The 12390-nt window shown below is 39.9% G+C and overlaps 1 protein-coding gene across 1 annotated transcript in view; it reads left to right on the top strand.

The window, feature by feature from the left end:
- The window catches only part of LOC117818303 (protein C2-DOMAIN ABA-RELATED 11-like), a 222345-nt gene extending 216886 nt beyond the window's left edge, over positions 1-5459 (top strand). Inside the window, exon 5 of the mRNA XM_034691114.1 lies at positions 5294-5459. Coding sequence (XP_034547005.1) covers positions 5294-5338 — 45 coding nt within the window. The 3' untranslated portion in view covers positions 5339-5459. The remainder of the gene's footprint in view (positions 1-5293) is intronic.
- Positions 5460-12390: the final 6931 nt, after the last annotated feature.

Below are 12390 nucleotides of genomic sequence, written 5' to 3'. Positions count from 1 at the left end.
TGTTTGTCAGTACATATGCTATTAAAACAAACTCTCTACTTACTTTCAACTGAGAAATGATGTTTGAGTATGAATGATGGTGTGAATAGTGAAAAGTAAGGTTTTGCATGCAGGGAATTGCACTCCCTCATGCTCATACTGGTTGGCCATCTTATCTCCACCTGTGAGATCTGTCACAAACACCATGTCTGCAGTTTTTGATATGCAACCATGAAAGTGCTGATTGGCCAGTTGTCATTGCTGTCATCTGCAGCATTTCAACTTTCCTCATTTCAAAGCGATGGACAGCACTGTCTCCTCCATATTCATACCCACGGACTGACTGACTGACTAAGCACCTGCTATTCAGCCCCGACCACCTGAATGGGTAAAAAATGGAAAACGTTCTCAGAACAGTTTTTGAATGATGAGTCTGACTCATTGTGAATGAAAAGTCAAACTCATTTGTCATGTTTGAAGACTGTCATCACGTCTCCTCTGACAGGCTTTCAGGTGCAACTCTGAGCACTGAGTGTGTGTGTGTGTATGTGTGAGTGAGTGAGTGTGTTGCTCATGAGTGAGACAGCCACGTAGTTGATATCCCCTTTTTCACTCTCTGCAGCAAACATGTTGCCACATGTTGTAGTTTCATGAAGCCATACAGGCATTATATAAATGTACTGTATATGGGCTTGTTTCTGAAAACACTGTGTTTAGATGGGACTCCATCTGTTCTCCTGTGTGTCTGTGTGTTTGTAGAAGCGCAATGAGGGGAGAAAAGTGTGGAGGGATTTAGAAATACACTTGGGAGCGTCAAAGATGGCTTGTTAGCTAAGTAACAATCCTGCAACACACACACGCACGCACGCACACACACACTTACACACAAAGATTGATTCTATCTTTAGTCATACATCCATCCATCCATTATCTTTACCACCTTTCCTGTTGGGGGTCGCAGGGGGGCTGGAGTCTATCCCAGCCGTCATTTGGCGAGACAAAAAGTTTGAAAACACAGGCTCCTAAATGTTTTAAACATACAAGTTAATATTTTTCGATTTTGAGGATCGAAAAAGGAGCACACATAAACAGAATGCAGATTTTTCTACATGTGCAGGTGTTTGTTAAGTACAAAGAAAACTGTTGCTGTGTATGTTTTGTTACAATGAGTATAGTTCACATGTGTGCAGACACAAACAGCTGTTGAGCTGACTGACATCTGATGCAGCAGTAATCAAGCAGACGTCGCATCATGTGATGCTTTTGAGGAAAGGACACCACAATTCTCTTGAAACAAATTTCCTCCGTCCCTCTCTCATTCTCTTCATTTCCTTACAGCTATGCATGCACCTCTGGTGGAAGAGACCTGGCGATGCATGGATGCCAGTTGAGGGTAATGGGACATACCTAGTGAGGGTCTTGAAAAATAAAAAAAGATTTCAACATGAATAGCAGCTTGTTACAGGGCTTTTATTGGAGATTAAAAAGACTGTGAGACTTCTTGAGTCAGAGGAACTTTTCTTGAAACTCAGAAAATATTGGAGCTACTTTTGATGTTCTAGCAGATCAGGGAGTAATGGCAAAGAACACTTTCATTATTTGAGTAAATACTGAAATAATGTCCCCTAATAATGAAGATTTAACTTGCCTAACTGCAGAGTAATACAAATTAAGATGCATTTATTCAGGTTCTGTTTCTCAAAATATTGAGTCAAATAGTTGAACTCTGGCCTGGCATGACCCAATAAATATGTCTTTTGGTCAATAACAGTAACTTATATAGATATTAATGGTAGAAATCTGTGTTTAATTTGGTTTTGCTGCATATGGACGATACTCGATCTGCTTTAAAGTGACATATGAGGATGAAACATGAGACTGCAACGATACATCCCTATGCCCTGATTGTGACTACAACACCCACTAACTGCAATGTAGTGCAGAAACTTCTGATATCACTGTATTTCCCATCTTCTAGACAAAAACAGACAGAAATAGTAATAATACTAGTAATCCGAGTGGCTGTCAGCACCACTCGAAAAAAACAGACAAACAGAAACTTGCAGAGACCAACACAAAGAGCCTCTCTTACAAACTTTGTTCTTTTGGAATGTTAATGACCCATCATCAAAATAATTACAACTATTTCTTCCTTTTCCTCATAATATTTGAGATTCTACTCACTAATTTTATAACTCCATGTTTGTTTCCTCCCCCTGTCTTTTCACATGTAGTCCTCTTTTTCTGTTTCTCATACATTTACATCCCCTGTTTCCTTTTTTATTGATTCAGCGCTCTCATTTTTCCTCTCTTCCTGCCTTTTTCTCATCTATTCAGCCCTCTGAGCTTTCCCACAAAGCTACAAACAATAAAAGAAACAGAAAAATCACACCTTGGCTGTAATTTTACTTTTTTTTTTCCCTTTTCTTTCCCCTCATAGTCGTCTGTCTTCCCAAACAATATTACAAAAGCAATTCCACACCAGTCAATAGTCTCCAGGATTGGCTCTCATCCGCCGTGTCCCATAGGGGCTGCCATATCATCAATACAGATATATACCACAGCCTGGTAGCTAATATACACAAATGCCAATACACTGGCTTTCTCTTGCCGGTAAAAATACATGGAGCAATCTGGGCCAATTTTATGAACAGTACTAAAAGATCGACAGTGGAAAGAAAACAACCAGAGAGACAGTAAGGAGGGCGAAAAGAGAGAGAAAAGAGAGACAGTGGGATAAATTAGCCCTGTAAAGTTGCAGGCAGGCAGAAAGAGAAGACGGATAGACACAATAACCTGTCCTGGAGGAACTCATCGTCCAGTTATCAAGATTACAACGGGCATCAGGCCACTATGTTGGAGTGGTCTCAATAAGCTTCATGCTGTGGTGGTGCCTGGTAGCTCTCCAGGTTAAGTGCGCCCTAATGCTGGCCCTTTGCTGCCACTCTCTCTTTCTTTCTATAGCCTGTGAATATCCAAAATAAACAACAAAACTCAAAAGAGCGCTGTACCATCTCTTGTGGGAGCGAGGTTTTATTTTCAAATAGTGGTATTAAACATCTCATCTGGTGGAAGTGGTAACCTCCAGTGTTGAAAAATTAAGCCAAGACAGAAGTGTTTAAAACTGCAGTACCACAAGTGTCCACTTGGAGCTGGCCAAGGAAGCCAAGGAAACCTCAGTAGGTTTCAAATACGAGCACCCATTTTTACAGAAAAGTGACATGTTTTACAGCCTGTTTCAAACATGGTTCAGGGAATGTAGCTCGGGATTGAATTGTATAATGCATCCGTTATAGGTACAGTGTGAAGAAAGGGTAATGTTGAGTGATATCTAGCAGTCAGGTTGTAATATCAAATGTGAAGTGAAGCAACTGTGTCTTCAAAGACAAGAAGGTCCTGATGCATGATTTGTATGATCCTCTATTTTTCAAGTTTGCACCACCAAATTTGTGTATCAATACAACCTCTTTAGCGCACAACCTTCTTCCTCCTCTTCCAACCAATGCATTTTGTGACCATGTTTAAAAATATGGTCACAAAAACCATGTCCATTGAGAACAACAGCAACAACTCTCAGAGAGGACAGTCAGTGACAATAGAAACCCTTTCCTACTCTCTAATTCCGAGCGATGGATCTTCAGTAAGTACTCAGCTAGACGATTTATCAACATATATAATATAAATAAAATATGTAAAATATATATATGAAATAGAAAAATGATTTAAAAAAAAATAGATATATATATTACATTTATAAACTAAATAATAAAAAAAATATATATATATATATATATATCAAAATCAATATTGATTCAAACATATATATATAAAATATATTGAATACAAATATTTTAAAATGATATGTTCAAAATACGATGGGAAAAGTAAGAGCGGGTCTACACATTATTCTAAGGAATCTTTAAGATTCAACTAAACAGTAGGTTTGTAGGCAGTTAAACCTAAACAAGGGAGACACCAAAAAGCACCATCGAGCTGAAGGCATACTGCAGAGAGGTAGCATTTCAATACAGTGCATCCCTTTCACATGATATTGTTTTTTTTTATTCAGTTTGTTATAACTTGTTCAACAGGGTGTGTGGCATGTCTATATCAAGCCTCTTGTCACTATGGTTTTTTTTTTGTATACAGCTACCTAATGTGCAAAAGTCACATAGAGTCAGAGGAAGAATACCTTGTGTTTCTATGATAACACCAAGAAAACAACTGTTTACCAGCAACTGTTCAATATCAGGAAGCAAAAACTAGCACCAAGATGTCAAGCTGTGATGATGGCCTCCATTTGTGGTTTACCTTAGGTACGACGCACACACACACACGGATGTGACAGGAAGTTATTGACGTGACAGACTGGGACCAGATGCTGGTAACATAAGCTGGTGTGTGTATGTATGTGTGTATGTGTGTATTTCATAGGGAGAATGTGTTTGGGGGGAGACTTAATGAGTCTTTGTAAACCTGGGGAGTCAGAAGGGATAAGGTGTGGAGATGTGTGTGTGTGCATGTGTGTAGGAGGTAGGTAGGAGTCCATTTGCAATGATAACACCTTGTCCAAATGGAATGTTTTTGGGGCCCTCTGTAACCGACACAGACACACACACACACACACACACACACACACACACACACACACACACACACACACACACACACACACACACACACACACACACACACACACACACACACACACACACACACACACACAGGGAGCCATTTCTCCTTAGCTGCACAGCTAACAACAGCAGGATCACAGTAGGAAAACTTAACTGGGATCTGAAGCAGGAAGGGAGAACAGATGGAGGGAAATATTACACATACACATCACAAACACACACACACACAAACACACAAAGTAGCAGTCCTTGACACACTAAAAGACCCACACACACACACTTACACACAGTCCCCCTACTGACTCCTGCAAACTTACATCCTTGTCGCCAGCTTTAGCTGATAGCATCTTCCTTCCTGTGAGTGTGTGTACGTGTGTGTGTTTGTGTGTGTCACTGCCTGCTTACAGCTGTCATTGTGCAGGTTACAAAGGCACCTTCTACAAGACAAGATACTTCCCATTGCCTCGCCATATGTGAGCTCATTCCAGCGCAGAGCCTCACATTGTGTAACGTGTCATGTTGGAATCATTTACAGATGTAACTCTTAAAGCCTCATTTATCTCTCTTCTATCTGGATCGCAGCTTTTTCAGGAGGTTGTGTCTTGGCACCTTGTGCAGCAGTGCATTGTGTGCTTTCACTGCGATTTGTCTGATTTCTGCTTTCTAATTTATAAATCTAGTTGGACTGGATTCAATGGAGCCATTGTCCATTGCAGAGGAGGTGAAGCAGCTGAAGCACCCTTGAGAAAAAAGAATCTGAAATGATTTTGAGAAAACATAAAATGCATTGTCTACATTTCTTTTGTTGTCCTCATGTAACTTCTCTGGATGAATAACTCCAGGAGTCAGCACTAAAAAGCACAGAGCTCCACTCTGGCACAGGTCTGTTGACCACTCGACTTTGTCTCATAATCCTTTCTTCAACATTAAAATAAGGTGTTATGAAGTGAGCTATGATTAAAAAGAGCAGGCCCTTTTCTTATGGCTTGATTACTATTTTTTAGGCCCATGAGCTTTTTGTAAAATGTTTTGATAACATAACAACAACAATAAAAGCGACCTTTGTCTGAAAGGGGGTTTCATGAGTCAGGCAAGGTTGGAAAATTTGGAGGCCACCTACGAATGGGCTTTACAAATTAGGTTAGGCAATAATTACTGTAGAGTGGGGCAGCGGTGTACTTATCCTTAGACAGATCAACATTAGATAAATGGATAAAACAAGTGCTGGGTTGAAATATTGGATGCAAATATTTTGTTTCCAAATGATAACGCAAAGACAGGACTACACGTTTTGTAAGAAACATTGTGTTTAGATTATTACAGCTTCAACTCTGATAAAACATCAGAGTTGAAGTGATGGGGGGAGGCGATGACAGCTGTTGCCACTGCAACTGCCCTAATACCTGATAACCCATTGAACAATTTGAGAGAGCATGTCAATTTATTTCTGCATTTTGTGGAATTCACCATACTTGTCAGTCGGGGGGCTTCCAAGAGAGATCTTTTTCACTTTGTTCCTATTAAAAAAGAAATACTGGTGCAGCTTGAAGGCGTCTGCCTGATGAAGACTTTGAGATCTCCCAGTGATCGTCAACAACCTAATCAATCCCTCCAGGATTTTCAAGCCTTTTTGTGAGTTTGTTGCAGCCAAGAAAAACATGTCTGTGATGGTTCTCAGTCATCCAGTTCATGGTAGTTCAAAGCTTTAACCAAAAGGCAACTGGACCAATTTCTATCAAGTCCAGTTGCCTTTTCAGATCAAACTTTGTAATAGACAAGAAAAACCTGATTTGGGGCAGCTTTTTTAAAAGTTGCAATGTTAGAGGGGGGTTTATTTCCTATCTCACAAATTACACATCCTCAAGCATCTTGGACAAATGAACATGACTCTCCATATGCACAAAGGAGAGTCTGCTTTATATAAATTACAATGATCTGATCTGCTCATTATTTTAGGTCCCCTGGCAGTATAAAACCAGTGATAAGAGGAGGGAATTACTATCTCAATGTTCAGACGCTCTTTGTGATCCACTCTGACTCATTTATAACAGAGACTCTGGATGGTGGAAAATTTACCTCTGATTCGTCAGAGACCAAACATAAGTCATGGTGCGCCGTTGGACTAGTGGTCTAAGCGTGTGCCACATGTAAAGAGGCTATAGTCCTTGTTGCAGTGGTTGCAGGTTCGACTCCCAGGCTCGACCATTTGCCGCATGTCTTCCCCCACTTTCTGCTCACCTCATTTCCTGTCTTTCTTCAGCTGTCCTAATCATTAAAGGCCAAAATACCCCAAAATCTGATTTTAAAAAATAAACACAAGTCATTAAGACATACCTTAGTTGACGGCAAACAGTTTTCAAAAAGGAAACATAAATAAATAATCACAGAGAATCATCATCATTCCACAGAGAATAACACTTTCTGATATTCATACAACTTTGAAGATACTGATGGGATCAATATGTGGTACATAAAAGTTGGGTGAAGTTTGTGGTAACATGCCTCCAGGGGGAATAGGAGGATTGGTCAACTTTGCTGAACAGTTGTGGGGGTCTGCTAAAATTTCATGGTGGCTAATGGTGTTCAGGAATAGGTAGATTTATACGACCTTGCTGATTGTGACATTGTAACTCCTTGGAGGGACTGAATAATGTCAACAGGCAAGTAAAGCATTTTTTTAAAGTAGAAAATGACCCCTAATCTCCAGACTATCAGGAGCTATGTAGAACAGCTAAACAGACAGTCTGCATGAACTGATTAGATCTGTCTAAGTCTTTCGTCCTTTGCTCCTTAGCTCATATCTATACTTTAATTTATCCTCCTTTCTGCCTCACTGTCTTCCTTCTCTCCATCCAGTCTTCTCCTCCATCCATGGTCAACCAACAAGGAATAGCTGAGCCTTAATGAGAATCCTGTTCAAGTCTTAACACGTGTGTGTGTGTGTGTGTGTGTGTGTGTGTGTGTGTGTGTGTGTGTGTGTGTGTGTGTGTGTGAGTGTGTGTGATAATGTGCACACCAGTTGCCAATTGCATGTTTCCTGTAGTGATGCATGAACAGGAACCAGAGAGTGAGAGAAAGTAGATTTGAAAGAACATATGTTTGATTGTTTGCCAAAGCCATGGCGTATTGTGTACCAGTGTGTGTTTGTGTTTGTGTTTGTGTGTGTGTGTTTGTGTGAGATCCAGGCTGGCTGTCCTCAAGGGTCCCAAAGATGCCGGTACCAAACCTGCTTCACACACTCTCTCATAATTCCCTCCTCGCTGTCTCTTCAAATACACTGCTGCCTTTATCATCAGCTAAAACAAATAGCTTCACACTCCCCAAACAGAAACACACACACACACACAAACACACACCAAAAATCATTCTTCTGAGGACTGTGACTATGATGAATTCACTAACCCTTCACCCTGGAGAACATTAATCACTCAGCCCCCTCTTTGACCCCTCCCTAATTTTTTAACCCCTTGCTGTCTCATTAGTCCAGCATTTAAGTGAAAAACAAAACTCACCGTTGGGAACTTTCATACCTCTTAAACCTGTCCTCACAAATACAGTATCTCAAACACACACACACACATGGACCAGTGGGAATCATTTCTGAGTGTAATTTTTCCCATTCGCTGCCGGTGGAGCGGGGTGTTTGATTGGTTGCTGCAGTGATAGATGCCTGGCCAGTTTTCTGATTACTACAATCTTCGATCTCCAGGGCCCAACATAATCAGAATAAATGTCCCCCCACTGTAGAGGGAATAAAGGTGTGTGTGTTTGTGTGTGTGTGAAAAAGAGAAGTGGGGAACCAGGAGAAAATAGGTATCGAGTGTGTATTGTGACAGGGTGGTGTGAATGAGTGACAGATGGTGTTTGAAGCATTGATGTGGCAGGACAAATTGATTTTTGTTCACTTTTTGGAACAATTTTCCTCTTTTGCTGTTTTCTCTAGTTTTTCAAACATGTTTTGGCAAACTCAGGTGGTTTTACTTTGTGTCTCTTTAGGAATGCCTTGTTATTATCACCTGGCATGGCTTCTCTCTCAAAGTGCTTGCTAAAAGTGGAAAAATCCCAGCCCTTGTTTTGACATGTAATGATAGTATAATTAATTTTTGCCAACCTCAAAATATATCTGATAACTGATAACTGATCTGATATCTTTATATTGATGCAAAAAATATATGAAATGCTGTTCCTGTGCTATATTCAACTTGATGCAGGATACATCTGTTTCACAACCCCAACTCTTTGATTCCACAACAAACACCAGTGCTGTGTTCCATCTGCATCATGGTTTTGCTCCATCTGACAGCACACCACTTATTTTTTCTGGGATTTAAGTATGTTAAAGGTCTATAATTATGTTCTACTTTATTCCATTGATATCTACAGACAAAGTTAACAACTAGAAGTTCAGTTTTGGATCACAGATTTGAGTCTGTTTTGTAGTTCTTTAAGGTTCACTGTGTTGAAATGGGAATATTTTGCAATATCTAGCAGTCAGATTCTAGATTTAAATTAACCCTTGCTCCCCCCTCCTGTTGTTGAATTAATGGTGGCCATTTAGGACAAGAAGCTACTATGATCCCTGATCAGTATGATCCTCCATTTGCCAAGTTTTAACCATAAAAAACACTTATCACTATACAGTCTTTTGGGCACAATAACTGCCATCTTCCAACTGGTGCATTTTGCCAGGTGACTCACTAACTACAAAAACAGATATGTTACTAGTTTGTTCGTTCCTTTGCTATGGTAGAAACATGGCAGTGCAATATGGCAGTGCAATATGGCAGTGCAACATGGCAGTGCAACATACAATCAGACCTGTCTTTTATATAAATATATAAGGCTCTATTTAAACATACTTACAAATATTATATTCAATTTCTAACAAGCTAAAATGCTGCGAGTTACTGTACACCTATGATCAGATTTACAATCAGGACTCTGCACATGTTTTGTTTTGAAATTGACAGGAAACTCTATGCCACTCCTGTACCTGACTTCCTGTCCAGGTCGATTTGTTCTGATCAGTTTAACACATGCTGAACGCAGGTTTTATGGAGAATATATTTAATGCATATCTGTTGCATAGAGAGGCTTTTGGGATGGATCTGAGACACTCCACAGCACTCCCTGTGGAAACATAAGAATTGACTGGAGTGGGTACGGATGAGCTCCAGTGAGCCCCTGGATTCTTTAAATTCACCAAAATACGCATCAAGGGGCTGCTTTGTTGATCATTTGTAATCTTGAATCAAGGAGTCTTTTCAAATAAACCACCTCCCCACATAACTGTTTTACCCAGAAGTGTATCACTATTTCATAAATAGGATAATAAAGACCTAAAGACAGAGAAAAATGTTTATAATAGGCTTAAAAAAGTGGCTGGTTTGGTCTGGGCCCCCAGGTATCCCAGCATGCTTTGAGCAGCAAATCAGCAGCTTGCAATACACCATGTAGGGGACACATTTCGTCAGTGCACTTTCAGTGTGCAAAAACCCTTACTGGTTGAGTAGCAACAGAGAGGGGAAGGTTTTAGTGTCAGAGCATGTGGGTGTGTCAATGTGTGCACTGCCCACAGTCAGTCATAGAGCTACAGTTAATCATCTTCTCTGCTACTTTAATTCATGGCAGGCGATTCATTTTACTTTTATACCCATGAAGGAAACATAAGATTGAGAGATAAAGTATCATGTGTTCCTGTTTTCAGTTCTTCCATTAAAGCATGGTGATCTGACAAAAGCAGTCATACTTAATCATTAATAATAGCTACATGTAATCCATCAGTACAGGGCTTGTCTATAACACTCTGTCTTCTGCTCCAGTGTAAAAGAAAGCAGCAGAGACAAAGAATAACTCATTACCATCTTTATAACACTGAAAACAATCGGAGGACGTTTTGATTAAACAAGTGGTGGACACGTTTTTTTACTTCCTGTCATCACTTACAGTTCAAACTCACTGTTTGTTGTTGTTGTTGTTGTGCAGCTTGAAACTCATTCATCACGAGCCATGAGTCAATTTTGGTATCCTCTCAAAAACAATGCTCTGTGATGTTCAGGAAATTGCTCGACTGTCAGCTCTTTCTCTGCAGGCTCAGAGCGAGGCTGCTTATCATGCCAGACGACATCCATCATCAGGGAAATGATTTGTTACACACAGCTTCAGACATTTTCTATCGCTTATTTGACTGTATTCCTACTGTAGCTGGGATTTTAGTGTGCAACCAGGCCATTTATTTCCTCATCTGAACAGTATCATACATGCAGGCTTTGACAGTGGGAGTAGGTTAAAGGTAAAACCAGAGACTGACCTTATTTACTGAATGAAGAGCAGGGACAGGAGAGGTCAAATGTGTTCATGCAACAGGCTGTTCTCCTTTAACAAAGGTCTCAAATATCACTAAAGGAACAAAGACATCTGGCTTTTGAATATGGAAACAAAATTAAGTAGAAAAAAAGTTGATAACATGCATTCATAATCATCACTTTTTATGCTTTATATATCAGAGGCGGTTCTGGGATTAGACCTATAGTAGGGATCGTGATATGGAGAGTCCCTTGCAAGTGTTTAGTCGTGATGATAAACCACTTATTTCACTCAACAACAAAGTATATTTTGCTACATATGAGATTTATATTTGCAACAATAATACAAAATTAAAGCAGCAAGCGGCGATGATCGGGCCCTCACACACCTGCAGCCACCGCCTACGTGAGCCACCTCCACATGTAAATCACCGCCTGATATTTGCCACCACATGATGTAAAAGCAAGATCTGACAGTATATACCGCCTGTGTCCCTTCAGTGGTGCAAATGTTCCAAGTTTTTGGCAGATTGCCAAAAAAACCTCCAAATTTGACGGTCTGCCACGCCCACAATTTTAGTCTGAACGTAATTCCTTTAATAATTTTTAATCGTCAATGTGTCTACTATAGAATGTGACTAGTTTGGACTGAAATAGAGAAAAGCCCTAGGAGGAGTTCGCGAAAGTATGCAGCCTTATTTGGAAGCCATTTTGAATTTTCAAAGCTAGGTGGCGCTCTTCCTGTTGAGTTTTGGATATGGGTGCAAGAGGCTTTTTTGTGCGTCCTGATTCTATGAATATGTGTATTCATTTTCAAGCATGTAGCTCAAAACAACCTCTACGGGGAGGGGTTTTTCAAAACTCTAGGGGGCGTTAGTGAGCACATTTTTGAGATTTTTTTTGCGAGACTCATAAAAGCTTGCAATTTTTACCAGACCTGATGAGTGTGCAAAAATATGCGCTTTCATGCATGTTAAAGGCTCCAAAAATGTGATCTCCGAGGCGTAAGATTAATAAGAAGAATCCTTAGGGTTTCAGTAGGGCCTTCGCCCGACCTTGTCGGTGCTTGGGCCCTAATAACCTGAGTTTTACACCACAAAAAATGTAGACATTGAAAGATGGAATATGCTGGTGTTGCAAAAGTATTTAATTGAGAAACGGGTACTATTATTGTCACAGGTATTGTTATAATTTAAAAATGAGGTTGTGGATAATCAACATTGCTTAACAAAGGGATTAACAATGCATCAATATGTACAGTGATATGACACAGTGATATGATAATTCTGTAATGTATTTTACTCATTGTTAATAAGAGGGCCTACTACTTTTTCTTATAGATTATCTGTGTCCTCTTCTCACCACTCAAACAACATTCCTGTTCAGTAAGAGAGCCTTCAACTAGCCTACAAATGATCTCAACAAAAATGACAGTTTAACATTTTTCACCTGAGTATTTTTATTTATTCAAT

Source organism: Notolabrus celidotus, chromosome 9 (assembly GCF_009762535.1).
Source record: "Notolabrus celidotus isolate fNotCel1 chromosome 9, fNotCel1.pri, whole genome shotgun sequence".
In the NCBI taxonomy this organism is placed as follows: domain Eukaryota; kingdom Metazoa; phylum Chordata; class Actinopteri; order Labriformes; family Labridae; genus Notolabrus; species Notolabrus celidotus.
Note: the sequence above shows the minus strand (reverse complement) of the source record. Positions and strands in the feature narration are given on the sequence as shown.